The sequence below is a fragment of the Eumetopias jubatus genome, unplaced genomic scaffold (assembly GCF_037043125.1).
Source record: "Eumetopias jubatus isolate StellerSeaLion01/CBP00866 unplaced genomic scaffold, mEumJub1_p1.0 scaffold_15, whole genome shotgun sequence".
NCBI lineage: Eukaryota > Metazoa > Chordata > Mammalia > Carnivora > Otariidae > Eumetopias > Eumetopias jubatus.
In genome coordinates this window covers 26,450,222-26,470,010 of record NW_028274821.1, presented here as the reverse complement: position 1 = coordinate 26,470,010, position 19,789 = coordinate 26,450,222, and the positions used below count along the sequence as shown (strand labels likewise).

The following is a 19,789-nucleotide window of genomic DNA, read 5'->3' as shown; positions in this document are numbered from 1 at the left end:
AGATAACTTCCTCCACCAAATGCATTTGACATCCCTGTCTTTTCTCTGTTATTAATCTTAATTCTGACATTTTTGTTCAGTGGATTTTGGGTTTTTATATTGTGTTTAACTAGCTCTAATGTTCCTTTTTTAATCAGAAGACTTCTGAAATTAAACTTTTTATTGGTTTAAGACATGACTTTGGAAAAACCTAGTTCTTAAGTGCTATTACTTTCTAGAGAAAGTCCGTGTTTCCTAGAATTCATCTCAGCAGGTTTCCCCCCTACTTGGAATAGCAAAATAAGTAGTAAGTGAGGAATAGAAATGTAAGATGGTATGCAATTCATCTGTGCCTGAATACATTTCGTATTTCTTTTAGTGGTAGGCTAACATAAAAATATTCTTATTTATCTCTTTCTCTTAAAGTTGGAATAGAAATCGTCAATCAATGAATGCTTTTCTTTTTCACATTGTAAAGTGAATGGTCATAACATGACAGGTGGTGGTTCTGTTTTGTGTAGGGGGTGATGGCAAGGAGTTTTGTTTGTTTAGTTTTGTTTTTATTTCTTCTTTTGGCTACTTCCAGACCTGGAACTGGAATTCAGGTCAATTCGACAGACGTTTATTAACTATTTTCTGTGTAACAAACTATGCTAGTTGCTTTCCTGAAGCTGGAAATCCAGATAGGATTAAAATCTGTCTTTGCATCTGTCTTAACTTTTCATGTCAGCCAAGTCTTCTGATGCTTCTTTGTCTCATCTGCACAATGAGAATAAAACTACTTCCACCAGTCTATGAGAGAATATAACTTACAGACTACCATATAGCTGTAATGTGGTATTATCAATACCTCTCCAATTAGATGTTAATCTTGGGGGGGGAAAGAGTTGGCCAAAAGTTCTGGAACTTATTTTGTGTTTTCCTCAACCCATAGCACCTTGTCATTGAGTATGCAAGATATGGTGGCTACGTTAATGAAGATAATACCAGTTTGAAAATACCATGCATGTGTATGTGTGTGCAAGTAAATAAACTGTTGGTCATGTATTTTCTTCAGTTCATGACTTAAATAATATAAGATGATTTGAAATTTTAGAAATTAGGTTGATAGACAAAGCCCTGTTAGGCCATCAAATGTCAGTGATATTTAAAGTCTGGAAAGTAATGTGTAGTTTTAAAAACAGTTTATTAGGGAAATCTTCAGACATTTACAAGAGCAGGTAATAGGATAATGAGACCACATCTATTCATCACCCAGTTTCAACAATTATCAACACGTGTTTAGCTTGTTTTAGGAATACTTTCACTCCTACCTCTACACTGAATTTTTAAAAGCATTTCTAGGTATCATATTTATCAATAAATACTTCAAAGATCTTTGTCTTTTAGAGATTTTTAAAGACAGTCTAACCATAATGCTATTATCACACCTAAGAAAATTCCTTAATATGATAAAATATCCATTGTTCAGACTTCCCCAGCTGTCTCATAAGTGTTTTTTTTCCTTAAGATTTTATTTATTTATTTTAGAGAGAGATACAGAGAGCATGAGAGAGAGAGAGCACGAGCAGGGGGGAAAGGCAGAGGGAGAGGGAGAAGCTACCTCCCTGCTCAGCGGGGAGCCTGACATGGGGCTCCATCCCAGGACCCCGAGATCGTGACCTGAGCCGAAGGCAGATGCTTATCAGACTGAGCCACTCAGGCACCCCTCATAAGTGTTGTTTTATAGTTGGATTGTTTTAACCCGACCAACCAAGGCCACACATTGCATTTGATTTTTGTTGCTATGTCCCTTAAATCTCCTTTAATATGTAGGTTTCCCTTTTTTTTTTCCTATTATTTCTCCTTTATTTGTTGAAGAAACTGGGTCATCTGTCATGCAAGATTTTCCACATTTTGGGTTTTGCTGGTTGCATCCCTGTGGTAATAATTAATTCTTCTATCTCACCGATTTCCTATAAAGTAGTAGTTAGATGTAGAAGCTTGATCAACTTCAGGTTTGATTTTTGGCAAGAATACTTCATAGATGGTGCAGTGAATTCCTCTTGCGTCATATCAGGAAACACATCACGTCTGGTTATTTCTTTTTTTGTAATCTTAAGATTAATAGTGAATTTAGTTATTGTCCTCTGATCCATCCACTTGAAAGGCAGCCATTAGCCTTTCGTCTAGTGGTGGTAGCAGTTATTGATGATAATTGCTGAGATCCAGTAATGTGTGTGGCTAACAAGGAACTAGGTTCTAAACTTTTTTTGATGTGTAGAGTCTCAGCTCCATTTAATAGTAAATCCAGAGGTGAAAACTAATGTTGGCTGATAGCAATTAACTGTTGCATTAGTACCAACTCTAATTTTTATAAAATATTTAAGCTAAACTTTTTATAAACTGTGTGGGTTTTTTCCCCCCTGAAGTTCTGTGTAAAAAGTGGTAAGGAAAATCAGAACTTTTGTGTGGAAGAAATAAACATGTTTTGTGCTTTTCTATTGCAGAAATCACTTCTCAAGAAGTTCAGTTGCTGCAGGTGGGCAAAAGGGAAAATCCTACTATACAATTACATTCACTGTCAATTTTCCACATAAAGATGATGTTTGCTACTTTGCTTATCATTATCCATACACATATTCAACTTTACAGGTGAGAACTCATTAAGTTGTATTATGGCTGTTATTGTGCTATATACATGTGTCAGAGAATTGGAAAAAAATGGTTTTAATGAAATATATTAATAAGATGAGAAAAAATTGCTGAATATTTTAGAAAATAGTACAATACTTGTTGAAAACATTAAAAGGAGTGAAATGGGAATGTAGTCTTTATTTTTATTTAGTAGAAATACCAAAGAAATTTGAAGAGGTTTTTATTCTCCATCTTTGTGTAGAAATCTATAGTTCTCCATGATTTACACATTTTAACTAGATGAGATTTCCACTTGTTTTAATGAGAGGCATTGAAGCTCATAGAAAATCTAACAATAGAAAAATATGTAGGGAATTCATTTCTTTTAGCGGTTTGATGTGAAGTTCTAGGTCCAGATTCTTTAGAATTTAGGATATAAAGCATTGTTTTGTGTGGGTTCTTTTGAGGTATTTGAGTATTTGCATTGTAAAACAAAACTGAAAAATGAATTTGAGTAATTACTGTGGTAGATTTTTTTCTCAGTTCAGAATGTCTGTCCTAATGATCAAGGATCATAGAGGTATGATCAGTTTACCCAGAAAGAAATTGGAACACTGTGATTTAGAAACAAGCTTCCAGATTATTAGGGGAAAAGGAGAGAAAAACATACTCTACTGAACTGAAGAGATAACGAGGCTAAGAACACTGAATGTGGCTGACTTTATTTTAATAAAGGTTACAACTTACAATAAAGGTATTACCAGTTATCTTTCTGTGCCAAATAACATAGCATCAGAATATACAGTGTTGTTATTCACAGGGTTGTATATTATTGTTCTTTACTGACGTTACCTTTTTAATACATTTTAAATTCCCCCCCTTTTTTCCAATGCCACTACCATGACCTTTGTAGGCATTACTGCTGCCTCTCCTCTGGACTTCCGCCACTTCTTCTCACTGGTGTTCTAGAATTCACTTCTATCCCTTTCCTCTTCATCAGTCTTTCCCCCACATGATAGCAAGAGGGCTCCTTGATGGGAAGATCTGATCCCATAAATCTCCTTCTTAAAAGCTCCTTAGTGATTTCTCTTGCCATTTTTATGAAGTCTGAGATTCTTACCATGGTTCATATCATCATTTCTCTACTATTTTTCACAATTTTTGCCATATCCATGTACTGTTTAAACTATTTACATACTTAATATTTATCTTTTTTTTTAATGGATTAATTCTTTTTTTTTTAAGATTTTATTTATTTATTTGAGAGAGAGAGAATGAGCGATAGAGAGCACAAGAGGGAAGAGGGTCAGAGGGAGAAGCAGACTCCCTGCTGAGCAAGGAGCCCGATGTAGGACTCGTTCCTGGGACTCCAGGATCATGACCTGAGCCGAAGGCAGTTGCTTAACCAACTGAGCCACCCAGGCGCCCTTTAATATTTATCTTTAAATGGACTTTAACTCTTTAAAGTTTGTCCTCATCCTAAGTTAATATTTGTGGTATTAATTCACAGTAAAATATATGCCTGTTTATTTTTTGTTAAGGTTATCCACATGTCACTTTTCTATCTCAGTTACCAGCCATACATATATATGCTGTATCTTGTGAAAGAATGGCCTGTGAGGCCCTTCAGTCGCTGTTAATTGTTTCTCACCCTTCCTGGGCTGGCTGCAGGGCATCTTGGGTTGGTTCTTTAAGATGCCCTTCCTCTTTCTTTGCTTTCATCCTGGTCTTCTCATATACTTTCCTTCTGCCTCCAGCACTCCCCTCTACCCTCCTCACTCATCCTTTGGATCTCAGTTTGAATGACTTATTTTAGGAGACCTTTTCTCACTGTCCAGATGCAGCTAGGCTCCCCGCCCCTGATCACAGGCTCTCACAGCACTCTGTATTTTCCCAAAGGTAGGGTCTATTCATTCACTGTTAACATCCCCAGTGTCGGGTACAGTTTCCCGCACAGAAATAGCAGCCACATAGTAAATTGTGATTATGTGAACAGACATAGGCAAAACTTTGGAAACCAACTAAGTATCTTAAAATAAGGAATTGAACAATTATGTGTGGTATAACCATGTACTAAAAACATTAAAACTTGTGTTTTCAAAAAACACGTATTTCATGTGTTGAGTGATAGGATATAGTGTTCGTTATTATGAATGTGTGTGTATAAATTATTAAGTGATAAAAGCAGGTTACATTGGCATTTGTTAGTAGTAATCTAGGTGATGCAGTTATGGGTGTTCTCAATTTTTTCTTTGTACTTTCTGTGTCTTCTAGACATTTTACAATGAACCTGTATTAATCTTGAAATCAGGAAAAGTTGTTAAAAAAATTTGTGCTACATATTTCATTCTGCAGGTCTATAGTCACTTACAGTTTGAAAATTCAGAAAGCTTTGAAAACCAAAAGCTTTCTCATAGCCCATTTGGCAGCAAAGCCTGGCCTGAATTGATGTGAACTTATTTAGAATATTGATTCCACTTTGAGTGACTCCTCGTATGTTTTGCTGCAGAAACAGTAATGTACTTATTACAGGCTGCTGCTGGCCCCACTGGGGTATTGCAGAATTAATGGCATATGCACCATATCTATCCCCTTTCTCAGCTGCCTCAAAGAACTGATGTTTAAACTACCTCTGGCTCCCTGAGGGTTTCAGAGAAGGAATGAGGAATCTGATTTACTTTTCGTTATGTGGAGATCTGGATGCATTTATTCCTAATTATCCTAGGGAGTTTTTAAATGACTGTATACTTTGCTTTTAAATTTTTATCAAGATGCATCTTCAAAAATTGGAATCAGCACACAATCCTCAGCAAATCTACTTTCGAAAAGATGTGTTATGTGAAACCCTGTCTGGAAACACCTGTCCCTTGGTGACTATAACAGCAATGCCAGAGTCTAATTATTATGAACATATCTGTCAATTCAGTAAGTCTGTCTTCTTCACTCAAAATACCAATTATTCTTATTTTCCTTTGCTTCATATATATTTTGTAAGAGCAACAGTATAGGAATAGGCATTAGAAGTCTTGGGTTCTAGTCTTGGTCCTATTACTGCCTAGCCCTCGGCCTACTTCTGGGCCGCATTTTCCTCATTTCAAAAATGGGGGAGTTGTGTGAGATTATCTCTGAGGTCTCTCTCAATATGAATATTCTGTAGTTCTTATCCTTAGAAGTCCTACCCAAAGTATAATACAACAAGATGTTTAAATTTTAAGTGTTTAAAATTTAAATTTCACAATTAAAAATGTACAATAAACTGATTTTATTAAAAATTTACAATAAGCTAATTTTATTAAGATTAGTTTATTAAACTAATAAAATAATTTTATTTATAAATAAAACCACCAGAAACCTATCAAATGCTTTGATGCTAGCACTGAATAGCTACTTGGTTTTCCCTGCCATTTATATTTTTAAAGTTGTCTCAGATGTACAGCTGTAATAGAAAAAATTAAAAAACTCCAATTTTGATAAGAAGGTAAAGTATTTTCAGGAAAGAGAAAGCTTGCTATGCATGAAAATATGAGCAGGTGAGCTGAGTGGTTATATTGTAGACCTATATATCTAAATGTATGCTGAAAAATTTTTCTTTGTAAATCTCTGAACAGATATATCTTATTGTATCTCTGCTTATCATAGCAACTATAAAACAGGGGTAAAATGATATTTTCCCCCATGACTTTATGAAAAATAAATTTATATATAAAGCTTCCCCAACTACTTGTTCTTTATAAAAAGCACTATTATATAAAAGACCTAGTTTTATATGTCAGATTAATTATTGAGAAGTAAATAAGTGACTCAAATACTATTTATTGTGTTATGTGTTATGTTCATACTATGAATTTCTTTAGGACATGGCCTATATGGGTTTTATCTGTTTTCTCTATAGGGCCTAGTGCCACTCTTGTATATAGTAGGTGCACAGGGAGTGTTGCTATGAATTTATATCAGAATTCACAATTGAATAGAAATATTTCTAAATCCCCAAAGTCAGACATCACACAGACTCTTAGTAGCTGTTCATTTTAATTTGAGATTTTATGTGTACTTTAGGAAATCGCCCTTATGTTTTCTTATCTGCTCGGGTACATCCTGGAGAAACTAATGCAAGTTGGGTAATGAAGGGAACATTGGAGTACCTCATGAGTAATAACCCTACTGCCCAGAGCCTACGAGAATCCTATATTTTTAAAATTGTCCCTATGCTAAATCCAGATGGTGTCATCAATGGAAAGTAAGTGAAGCAAATGTTATAGAAATGCTATAAACGATGTGGCTGTCTTGAATAAACTGGTCAAAATCATAGCATCCAGCTTAATTTGGAAAACAAATTGAGTGATTTTTCTAGAACAAAGAAATTGTTGGTGGGGAATTCATCTAAGATAAATTTTTAAAGGAAAATACATTTTTATATATCTGTATATTTTGAGAAATTCTGTATTCCATGAGAATATGATTTCATAAAATGTGTCTTGCTTGAATTGTTTTAGAAAAAATCATTGTCAGGATATGAGAAAGATTTTTAACATATCCTCTTATATTTTTGTTTGTTTGTCAGTGGCATGATCTTGGGTTGTTCTAAGAGAAACTTCTGGGATCTCTTTCCACTAATACAGATTGGCTCTACCTGCTGACCTCTTCCTTATAGGAAGAGGTGTAGTTTTGACAGAAAGAATTCTTTAGACTGCAAATACTAGAAGATAACTTCTTTTTAAGTGGAGATGGCTTACAGTTAGTGCAGTTTATTTTTTGCGGGAATTAGGAAAGGTCTCTGTTTCTGAAAGATGGGAATTTGGTCTTGCTGTCACGAGCATCTGCAAAGCTGAGGATACCATATTTTATTTATTCAATAAAGGTAGAATGGGTATTTCTCATATTTTAGGAAATTTTTGAATGAAAAAGCCAGAATAATTTCCTTTTAGGTAGTATGTTATGAAATTAAAATGAGATTTTTATGACTGGTTTTAATTTAGAAGAATATTGACCAGTTAAAATTGTGTTTATATTTCTGTTACCACCTTTGGTAGTTTGCTTAAATTTTTGCTCAGTTGCTTTAATACTTAATACTTGCAATTAAATGAAAATATATTTGAATTTTTGCAAGAATGTAAACTTTTCGGGCGCCTGGGTGGCTCAGTTGACTGCCTTCGGCTCAGGTCATGGTCCTGGAGTCCCGGGATCGAGTCCCACATTGGGCTCCCCGCTCGGCGGGGAGTCTGCTTCTCCCACTGACCTCTTCCCTCTCGTGCTATCTCTCATTCTCTCTCTCTCAAATAAATAAATAAAATCTTTAAAAAAAATAAAAAAAGAATGTAAACTTTTCATATACTTCTCTTTTTTAGGAGGGCCCAGCTCAGATAGCACTTTCTTTTTTCTTTTTCTTTCTTTTTTTTTTAAGTAGGCTCCATGACCAGCCTGGAGCCCAACGCAGGGCCAGAACTCAAAGCCCCGAGATCAACACCCAAGCTAAGATCAAGAGTCAGATGCTTAACCAACTGAGCCACCCAGGTGCCTCCCCCAGATAGCACTTTTACATAATAACTAATACAATCAAAGTACAGGATGTTAGTATATAACAAATGATTATTATGTAGTCAGAATGGAAAATGTGACCATTAATAAATTTTATAGAGCCTGGAATAAGACCCCAGAATTGAGAATTAGTTTTTTCCTTTTTTTAAGATTTTATTTATTTATTATTTATTGATTTGAGAGAAAGAGTATGTGTGCACACAGGGTGGAGAGAGGGGCAGGGGGAGAGGGAGAGAATCTCAAGTAGACTCCCCGCTGAGCTCAGAGCCCTACGCCAGGCTCGACCTTAGGACCCTGAGATCCTGACCTGAGCCGAAATGAAGAGTCAGAAGCTCAACAGACAGCCACCCAGGTGCCCCTAAGTATTTTTTTTTTTCAGTAGCTTGAAAATGTTGGCCTAAATATCTGAAAACACCACAGTTAAATGCATGTAACACAAGATTTTACACAAAGCAAATACTTAATAAGTGTTTATTTAGTGACTAGTGTATTTACAGGAAATAGTTACTGGAATAGAATCATAAAATTAAATATATGTAAGAGTTTATCAGTACTAATGTTTGCGGTTGTGTTTACATATGTGTAGTCACCGCTGTTCTTTAAGTGGAGAGGATCTGAATCGACAATGGCAAAGTCCAAATCCAGATTTACATCCTACAATTTACCATGCTAAGGGACTGCTACAATACCTGGCAGCTGTGAAACATTTACCACTGGTAAGTATTTGTACTCTGTCTAGTCAAAGAAATGATATTGTTAATTAATGACTCATTTTATAACCATTTTCTGGTTATAAAAGTTAAATGTTAATTTAAAAAGTAATTTCTTTAAAATACCTTCTATTATCAATTACTTCTGTTATCAATTACATAATATCAGTGTATTATGATGTCAAATTAATACAGTGTATCCATATTATTTCATCAGGTTTAACTTTTATAGTTCCCATGAGCTCTTTATTTTTTTGTTTATGAATATTTGTAACTCTGGGTGTAAATTTTAGGTATTTAACTTCACTGTTCGAACAACACTAAGGTAACAGGATGTATCTTCCAAATTCTCAAACTAGTAGAAGCTTATTTCTGAGTTCTTTAGTCAACGCTGAATCAGGTAAGTCTCCAGTATACATATGAAAGGTGGCATAGGCATAGTGGTAGACTACCAAACTGTGTATATATGCTGTTTTCTGCAGAAAGTTTTTGTGTAGAATGTTCCCATTATATTATGGTTTAAATGAGGTAATCTTCCTTTGGGAAAGATGGGAAAACTTTAGAGAAGGAGCAGCATTGACATGCAAGCCTGTTCTTTATTTTTCACTTTAAAAATGATGCTCTTAAAAATTGAATTGAAACCATACCCTTTTTTAAATAGTGTTTTTCATGAGAGCATTTTCATGTTCTTTCAAATTAGGTAAATGTTTTAACAACCCTTGGATCAGTGATGATTGCTGCTGTAGATTTGACCTATAATTGAATTTATTATTTTTTAAATGATGAACAGTAGATACATAAGAAAGAGTGGAAGTCATGGCTTGATGCAGGCCCTGGAAAGGATTTAGCCATTCTGGAATTAATCACAGATCCTTTCCAGAACTAGATATTACTACTTTTATTACTTCTTCTTGTTAAATGATGGCTCAGTTATAATATAAAGGGCAAAGAAACACACCTATTTATTGTCTTGGTATTAACTAGCTTTATTTGGCACTATATGAATTTGAAGTTTTTTAATTTTTAAAATATATTGTGTTTTCAAGGTTTATTGTGATTATCATGGCCATTCCCGAAAGAAGAATGTATTTATGTATGGATGCAGCATCAAAGAGACCGTATGGCATACCAACGATAATGCAACTTCATGTGATGTTGTGGAAGATGTAGGATACAGGGTAATTATTACAGATAAGTCTGGAGTTTTTGGAGTTCAAATGTGCATAGCACTACAGAAAATAATTTAACATACACGAACTACTCAGACTCAGCAAGTGTTGCCATTTTGCCATTTTTTTCTTGTTTCAGATTTTTTCAAGTTAACCATTCTAAAATTTTTGCTTTTCACATTTAGATTTTTAATCTATTGGGAATTTATTTTTGTATGAGGGTTGGGGATCTAATTTTAGTTTTCCCGTATATAGCCAGTTGTCTCAGCACCATTTATTAAACAGTACATCCTTCCTGTGCCAATTTATAAAGCCATCTGTTACATACCATGTTTCCACACGTCTGGGTGTGTTTTGAGGTATGCCCAGGACTGAAAGATCTTACTGCTTCACATCCTGGGTGCTCTCCATTCGGGCACAGTGGCTTTCCTACTGTATTTGTGCTCAAACAAAGCACCCCAGGTTATTTTCCCAAAAGAGTTTTAGTAGCGTCCCACTGCTGTGAGCAGAAATTCAAAGGCACATTTTCTTTTTGGTGTCCTCTTTCTTCTTCCCCTTTCCCAAATAAATAAAATGATTAGAGTTAAATTAAAAAAGTGGGAACACTCCAGAAACAAAGAGTAGTGAGTAAAAGTCATCTTCTGTCAATCACTAATCATTTGTACCAATGTATTGTGAGATTTGCCTCTAAGGACATTCATTCTTAAATGTATATACATGTAGCATATGAAGTTCTGTTTTTATTCTGACACCACAGCCAGTATGCATTGCTGTGCATTTTTATCACTGTACACATGTGCCAAAATTTGTTTAGTAGTCCAGCTACTACTAGTGGTTGTTTGATTAGTATTGCCAGATTGTCCTACATAAACATGGTGTAAGTCGATAGTGCCCCGTACAGTGACTGACCGTGCTGTTCCCATACCCTTACTACAGCATGCTGTCAGCTCTGCCAGGGAAGAACTATCTGATGGTTTTCATATCTGTAATTATAAATGAGGTTAAGTATCTTTTCATATGTTTGGCCAATTATGACCTCTCCCTCTCTTTTAAAAGCCTTTTCTCATATTCTCTGCTTACTCTTATACTGGTCATCTAATTATTATTGTTTTTAAGATAACTCTTTATATGTATTACAAATATGCTGAAACATTTTTTTGTGTGTGGTAATTTAAAACTCACATCATATTTGTTGATTTTTTTTTAATGACTTCTGAGTTTTGAGGCTTAGAAAGACTTCTTATCCCAAGATTTAAAAAATAAAGTTCCATGTTTACTGTTTTTAATTTCATTTTGAAATTTTACTAATTGTAAGTTTAAATTCACAGTGTGGTTAGACTTGAACGTACTGAAGAGTGGCTTCAGCTAGTTTCTCTCAGTGGCTCTCCAGCAGTGCCAGCAGTTAGGGAGTGATCAGCCTTCTCTCCACTAATCATTCTAATTTTAACACCTGCCTTTGGTTCCAGTTCGGAATTCTCTTTCTGGAGAGGTATCTACTCCAACACAGTATCACGATTTTACTTCCCTTACATATATAATCAGGTGAATATCTGTTGGATTGTTTCTGTAGTCAAAGCCTCCTTCCGAGTTCCACTGGCTCTGCCCCTGTTCTTAACACACTCCAGGTGAACCTGAGAATAATGTGAAGTCAAAAAAAAAGGTTGTGGGCATTTTGATTGTGATTGCCTTAGCCTTATTGATTAACTTAGAGGTGATTGACATTTATAATATTAAATCTCTTAATTAATAGGCCATCTTTCATGACTAAAGTTGCTTTGTTTTTTAAACATGGTTTTTTTCATATTTTTAAACATTTTTAACATAGTGTTCGTTCATTTATTGGTTGCTACTATGAATGTAATCCTTCTATTTCCTAACTGGTTACTGTTCATCTAGGAAAACAGAAAATTCTAAATTAGTAAGGAATGATTTTGATGCTTGGAATAGCAGGGGATAAAGCAAGAAGATCCACATGGCCCTACTCTAATCACCTTGTTTTCATGAAAATTTTTAAAAATTACAAAAAAATTATTTAAAAAAAAAACCTGCTTGAAATATTTTATCATTCTTATCTTTGCAGACTTTGCCTAAGATACTGAGCCATATTGCTCCAGCATTTTGCATGAGCAGCTGTAGCTTTGTAGTAGAAAAATCTAAAGAATCCACGGCACGTGTTGTAGTTTGGAGGGAGATAGGAGTACAAAGAAGCTATACCATGGAAAGTACTTTATGTGGCTGTGATCAGGGAAAATACAAGGTAAAACATCTCAGGACTTTGATCAGTAACAATTATTTTAAGGACTCCCTTTTCATATAGTATGCTGATGGTTTTCAAGTATAAAATGACACGTTCGTTATACTGAGTTATATGTAATTTGCAAGAATAGAATTAAATCATATGCAATTCTTTTTTACTTCTCTGTACTTAAATAGCTTGCTTTTGGTCTTTATGAAATCTTGGTTGAGACTGTCTACATTCATTATTTTTAAGAAGGCATGTTGTGGTACACATTTAAATATTGATTGGTAATTTATAATGAGCTGTGCAAATAGTACATTATCAATAAAAATTTTCTATCATTTTAATTTGTTGGATATAAGTATATTTTTCTGCATTTAGAAATAAACACATTACATTTATTTATAAAGTTTTGTATACTTAGATTTGTGTGTGTGTGTGTGTGACTTTTAAATGCATATCCCTTCACTAAAATGTTTTCTTTACTAAGACTGCTCTTCTCTAGTGTCATAGACTTTTTTTTTAAGTTGTTTTTATTTGAGAGAGAGAGAGCACGAATGGGAGGGGCAGAGGAAGAGAGAAAGTTTTTTTTTTTAAGACTATTTATTTATTTGACACAGAGAGAGAAGCGCACACGCGCAAGCAGAGGAAGTGGCAGGCAGAGGGAGAAGCAGGCTCCCCGCAGAGCAGGGGGAGCCCGATGTAGGACTTGATCCCAGGACCCCGGAATCATGACCTGAGCCGAAGGCAGTCACTTAACCACCTGAGCCACCCCGGCGCCTGGGAGAGAGAGAATCTTAAGCAGATTCTGCACTGAGCCTGGAGCCCACCGCTGGGCTCAATCAAGACCTGAGCTGAAACCAGGAGTCAGATGCTTTACTGACTGCACCACCCAGGCACCCCTGGTGCCATAGACTTTTATTAGAAACAACTGGAGCTTAAAGTTTACTTTTGAAATTAAAGACTAATAAAATATTACGTGACTTTGAATTTTTTAATTTGAAAGATTGAGAACCTAAGGAGCAATCAGTCGGAGCTTAGATAATCAACAGCAAACAAATAAATATGACAAGTACTTATTTTTTTTGCTACAGAAAGATTTTCAGGTGTCATGCTAATTATTCCTTATTCTGTTTGATTTGGTTTTGTATAGGGCAAGAGGAAACTGAATCTAAGAGTGATTTCTCACATAAAAATGGTTGTAACTTTGTTTGGAAAGAGTTAAAAATCTCCCAATTGGTTAGTATTAAAAATGTCAACATATTATAGTGGACTGAAAAATGTCAACATATTATAGTGGACTGAAAGCTTAACTTTTAGTCTGTACCAAACTGGAGTAAAATTGTATAGATCTTGCAATTGACATTCAAACTTTTGGGGCCTGGTAGAGTAAAACTTAATGAAATTTCAGTACTTTCTGTTGAGTGACTTCCCTAAATTTTAGGTTGACCACAGTATATTATTTTTCCAAAATGTAATGTCCTTTGAATTCTCTTCAAATACTGTAGAACAGTGACTTCTCATCTGCTAAGGACATGATGGTGATAAGAGATAAGATGTCCTAGAGCACTACTCTAGCTCCCAACCCCTGTCTCCTAATCATTGCTGTCATGGACAGCTTTGCCAAGAGTCTCATATTCTGTAAGTGTGTAGGATGGGAACAACGCTTGAGAATCACTTTTGTATAAGACCATAGGTATCTCTGAGGAAAAAAACCCTTAAGCTGTATGATTTATGGAAACAGACTGTAAATTATGTCTTAAAGAGATCCTTTATGCAGTCAGACTGGAGAAGGCAATTTAAAGCATTAATGTCTTTGAAACTGGCCTCTGGGGGCAGGAAGAGAAGTAGAGAAACTGAGGTTTGCATGCCCCTTGAAATCAACTATGGGATATAGCAGTAGTGCTTTCTTATTATATTTGGATTCTACTGATAGACTTTCATTAGATTTTTTAAAACATTCTATTTGTATTTTGATAAATTTCTTTGGTCATTTAAAAAAACCACATTTAAAAAATAGCTAAAAAATATATTTTGAAACATAAAATGTTAAAGCAGTTTTCCAAACTTATTTTTTTTAAATCTATAGACTTTAAAAAATAAAATGGGTACCTAGTAAATACTCATTTCTTTTTTATATGATTTAAAGTTAATAGAGTTAATGTTGATTTAAAACCCTTATGCAGAGAAATGTCTTAGCATTAAACCTTAACAGGTTTTTTTTTAATGTCTAAAATTCAGTGCTGTGATCATAACATTTTCTTTTTACAAGCTTTTTTATTATTGTTAATAAACTTTTTTTTAGAGCAGTTTTAGATTCATAGCAGAATTGAGTGGAAAGTACAGAATTCCCATATACTCTCATCTGCCCCTACACACGTAATGTATACTTTTCAGACTTGTTAATGTTAGCTAATAAGTTGTGTGAGTTTAATGATATTTTAAGAAACAGTTCTCTTCACATCAAGAATGTTCTTATATTACTGAATTTTAGGCTGTAAATGATCTTTATTTTTACTTTCTGTGAACTAATTCAGAAACAGTCATAGCCTTTCAAAAGCTTTTAAATTAAGAAGGCAAATGAATCTTCTAATCAAGTTAGGTTCCATTTCCTAGAATATTTAGAGATGGGTAAAATACTTAAACCGTCAGGCTACCGGAGCACCTCTGTGGCTCAGTTGGTTGAGTGTCAGGCTCTTGGTTTCAGCTCAGATCATGATCTCATGGGTCATGAGATCGAGCCCCACATCAGGCTCCCTGCTCAGTGGGGAATCTGCTTGAAGATTCTCTCCCTCTCTCCCCCTCCCTCTCAAATATAAAATAAAAAAATCTTTAAAAAAAATAATCATTATTATAAAGACATGTGCTTTGTGTAGGGTTAAGTAACAGTTTTTACAATTTATTTCTTGAGTTACTGTGTGCTTTCAGTCTCGTCTTTGTAAAGCTGTTTTAAAGTACCTTTTCTCATGATGTGTGCTCTCATTTTCACCTGCAACTTTTTTTGGTGTAAGGATTTCACTTATTTTAGAGATTCATTTTTATCTGAAAATTAAACAATAAGCAATGTTTTGATTTATAGTCCATTTTTATCATTTTATGTGGTAACATTTAACTTTTGATAAGCCTTATATTGTTTCTTGGGAAACTGTCAGTTAGAAAAGGGTAATAAGTTGCAGTAAAATTTTCTTTTTGCTGCAGTAGACCAGATTTGAAATGGGCATTCCTAATCGCCATGGAACATAGGAACTTATTTTACTGCTACCTCATTGGCCTAAATCTGTTTGATTTTTTTTTTTTTTTTTGACATAGTTACCTTTCTTTTACTTGTTTTTTACTTACCAGTTTCTTTTATCATATGGTAAAAAGTGTCTATATATGGTAATGTTCAGATATTACAAATTTGGGCTTTGATTTTGACAGTACAGTATTTCAACATTGGCATCCAAAGTAGTAGATTACAAGAAATACTGGCAAAAATATAATTTCACACATGAACTCCAATATAACCATAGAATGTTTATTTTTTTCCCAGTGTGTTAGTGAAAATAGTTTGCATGTAATGAATGAGAATAGACATTTAGAATTGGTTTTTTGAGAGTTTCCTTTGTGACCTAAAATGATCTTATATTGTTAAGACATTGTGCTTATTGAGTTGTAGGCCTGTACAAAGTACCTTTTAATTTTATTAATATAATTATAAATTTCTTTTATGTGATTATAATAAGAAACAGCCAGAGGACAGCAAATGTCCTAATTACATATATGAAATTGCTTTATTTCTAGGGTTTACAGATTGGTACTCGAGAATTAGAAGAGATGGGAGCAAAATTTTGTGTTGGTCTGTTGCGTTTGAAAAGACTGACGTCCCCATTGGAATATAATCTGCCTTCCAGCCTGCTTGACTTTGAAAATGACTTGATTGAATCGAACTGCAAAGTAACTAGGTAAGACACACTTGTTTCCTTCTGTTATTATGTTGTAGTATACTGTTAGACTTCGTTAAATTAATTAAGGAGGAAAGGCACAGAGATTTTGATAGCCAAGAGCATTTTTAGAATTAAATAATTAAGTTTAAACATCTAGGTTATGTATTTATTTGTTCCAAATTGTGATAATATTCTTCGTTCTTTTAACATTGATATTTGGATGAGATTGTAACGAAATATCCTTATATTGAATGCCATTTTTAGTGATCTTAATGGTTTACCTTTAACCCAAAAATAAGCAATGTGGAAAACAGTACTTAGATAATATCTAAATAAGAGGACTTGGAATCAGGATTCATATTTGAAATTTTATTTTGTTGATATCTACACACATCAAATGGCTTTCCAGTAACAGTCTGGTTACATATACTGAAAACAGCTAATTAATTTAGTATCCCTTTGAAAATTTAATTATATCTGCCAAATAATATTCTCAATAGATAAACCTTTGCTCCTTAAATATATATAAAATTTGATCAGTTACAGGCTCAGATATAATTCAGTATTATAATTCTTAATCATAACACCAGACCTTAGCATTTTATAGTTTGATGGATGTGGGTAAGAATATGCTCATTTTGTAGAATCTTCATGATTTTTCTTGTTAGATATTGACTTGTCATTTGTCAGTTTATTGCTCTGCTCTGTTACATATATTAGTTTAGGAGTTTTAAGTATAGTAAAACATTAATTAGAACTCTGTTCTTTTTAATATGATAATTGAGACAGTAATCACCTGAGTTCTCTACTGGAAGTAAATATATAAAGATTGTCAGTTGTTCTGATATTTAGAAGCCTTCCTTCAAGTTATTTCATGTAATCTTTTTTCTCCCAGCTTTATTGAAGTATAATTCACAAATAAAATTGTAAGATTTTATGATGCTTTGATATATGTATACCTTGTAAAAGGATTGCCCCATTGATTTAATAACATATCCGTCCATCAGCGCACATGTTTACTCTTTTGTGTGTGTGTGTGTGTGTGTGTGTGTGTGAACGAATATGATCATTTCACTTCTCATCAAATTTCAGTCATACAGTCTAGGATTATCAGCTGTAATCACCATGTTATACATTACTTCCTCAGGTCTTATTCATCTCAAGGCTGAAAATTTGTACCCTTTTACTAATCTCTCCTTTTTTCCCTACACCCTGTACCCCTGGCAACCGCTTTCCTACTCTGTTTCTCTGAGTTCCAGTTGTTTTTTTGTTTTTGTTTTTGTTTTGATTCTACATGTAAGTGACACCAGGTAGTAACTATCTGTCTTTGTCTGGCTTATTTAGCATAATGCCCTACAGGTTCATCCATGTAGCAAATGAAAGGATTTCCTTCTTTTTAAAGGCTGAATGATACTTCATTGTATATCTGTATGTTACATTTTAATTTATTCATTCATCCATTGATGGACACTTAGGTTGTTTTGATACTTTGACTATTATGAATAATACTGCTTTGGATATGGGAGTGCAGATATTTCTTTAACAGGTAATGATTTTATTTCCTTTGGATCTCTACCCAGAAGTGGCATTGCTGGATCATATGGCAGTTCTATTTTTAATTTCTTGAGGAACCTCCATACTGTTTTCCATAGTGGATGTACCAGTCAACATGGTGACCAACAGTGTACAATTGAGCACCTTTTCGTATATCTGTTGGCCATTCATATGTCTTCTTTGGAAAAATGTGTATTTAGGTCCTTTTCCCCATTTTTAAAAATTGGGGAAATTCCCCATTTAAAAAAATTTTTTTTGCTTTTGAGTTGTGAGTTCTGTGTATGTCTCGTATTAACCCTTTATTGGATGTGTGGTTTGCAAATATTTTCTCCCATTCCATAGGTTGTCTTTTTATTTTGTTGATGGTTTTCTTTGCTGTACAAAAGCTTTTTAGTTTGATGTGGACCTACTTGTTTATTTTTGCTTTTATTGCCTTTGCTTTTGGTGTCAGAAAAGAAATTATTGCTAAGCCCAGTGTCAAAAGAGTTTACCCTCTGTGTTTTCTTCTAGGAAACAATATATCATATTTTTATATCGTGCTTTCTAGTCATTAATCTGTTTTGACTTGATATTTGTATTTGGAGTAAGGTAGGGGTCTAGTTTTATTCTTTTGCATTTGTCTATCCAGTTTTCCCAGCGCCATTTAATGAAGAGGCTGTCTTTTCCCAATACATATTCTTGGTTCCTTTGTGAAAAATTAATTGGCCATATATGCAGGGGTTTACTTCTGGGCTCTCTATTCTCTTCATTGATCTATGTGTCTGTTTTGATCACTATAGCATGATTGTTTGAAATCAGGAAGTGTGATGCCTCCACCCTTGTTCTTTTTCAAAATTGCTTTGTCTATTCAGGGTCTTTTGTAGTTCAGTTGTTTCTTTGAAAAATGGCATTGACATTTTGATAGGGATAGTATTGAATCTGTAGATTGCTTTTGGTAGTGTGGGCATTTTAACAACATTAGTTCTTCTAATCCGTGAGCACAAACTATCTTTCTATTTATTTGTATCTTTCAGTTTCTTTTATCGCTCTCTTACAGTTTTTGTCTTTTATCTCCTTGCGTAACTTATTCCTGTTTTATTCCTTTTGCTGCTATAGTAAGTAGGATTGTTTTCTTTTCATAGTTCATTGTTGGTGTATAGAAATGCAGCTGTTTTTTGTGTATTTTGTTTCCTTGGCATCACTACTGAAATTGTTCATTATATCTAACATTTTTTTTGTTAAGTTTTTAGGGTACCTATATGTAATCTGTCGTCTGCACCGAGAGAAAATTGTCCTTCTTCCTTTCTGATTTCCATGTCCTTTGTTTCTTTTTCTTTCTTAATTGCTCTGGCTAGGATTACCAGTACTAGGTTAAATAAAAGTGGTGAGAATGGGCATTCTTTTGTTGTTTCTGATCTTAGAGGAAAAACTTTAGCATTTTTTCACTGGATATGATGTTAGCTGTGGGCTTATATCAACTTAGTATGTGGAGGTGTGTATCGTCCCCTTTCAGTTTTTATCATGAATGGATATTGAATTTTGTCAAATATTTTTCCTGCATCTATTAAGATAATCACATGATTTTTATTCTTCATTTTGTTAATGCGGTGTATCACACTGATTGGTTTGCAAATGTTGAACCATCCTTGCATCCCAGAGATGAATCCCACTTGATTATGGTATATGTTTGATCCTTTTAATGTATTGTTGAATTGAATTTCCTAATACTTTATTGAGGATTTTTGCATCTAAGTTCATCAGGGTATTGGCCTGTAATTTGTTTGTTTTTTTGAGTGAGCACTTTGAAGGTATCCTTTCACTCTCTTCTAGCCTGCAAGATTTCTGCTAAAAAAAAGCTGCTAATAGTCTTACGTACGGTTACTTTAAAGATTTTCCCTGTCTTTAACTTTGACACTTTAATTATAATGTGTCTTGGTGTGGGTCTTTTTGGATTCATCTTTTTGGGTCTTTGTAAATCTGGATTTCTGATGTCTTTTTCTTTCCCCAGGGTAGGGAAATTTTCAGCCATTATTTCTTTGAATAAGCTTTCTGCCCTTTTATCTCTCCTTCTGGGAACTCTAT

At 34.2% G+C, this 19,789-nt stretch overlaps 1 protein-coding gene across 2 annotated transcripts in view; it reads left to right on the top strand.

Moving 5' to 3' along the window:
• The window catches only part of AGTPBP1 (ATP/GTP binding carboxypeptidase 1), a 158,104-nt gene that overhangs the window by 126,727 nt on the left and 11,588 nt on the right, over window positions 1–19,789 (top strand). For both annotated transcript variants that reach the window (XM_028122253.2, XM_028122254.2), the window contains exons 19-25: window positions 2,469–2,613; window positions 5,367–5,520; window positions 6,652–6,832; window positions 8,717–8,846; window positions 9,887–10,018; window positions 12,090–12,266; window positions 16,032–16,192. In XM_028122253.2, coding sequence (XP_027978054.1) covers window positions 2,469–2,613; window positions 5,367–5,520; window positions 6,652–6,832; window positions 8,717–8,846; window positions 9,887–10,018; window positions 12,090–12,266; window positions 16,032–16,192 — 1,080 coding nt within the window. The remainder of the gene's footprint in view (window positions 1–2,468; window positions 2,614–5,366; window positions 5,521–6,651; window positions 6,833–8,716; window positions 8,847–9,886; window positions 10,019–12,089; window positions 12,267–16,031; window positions 16,193–19,789) is intronic.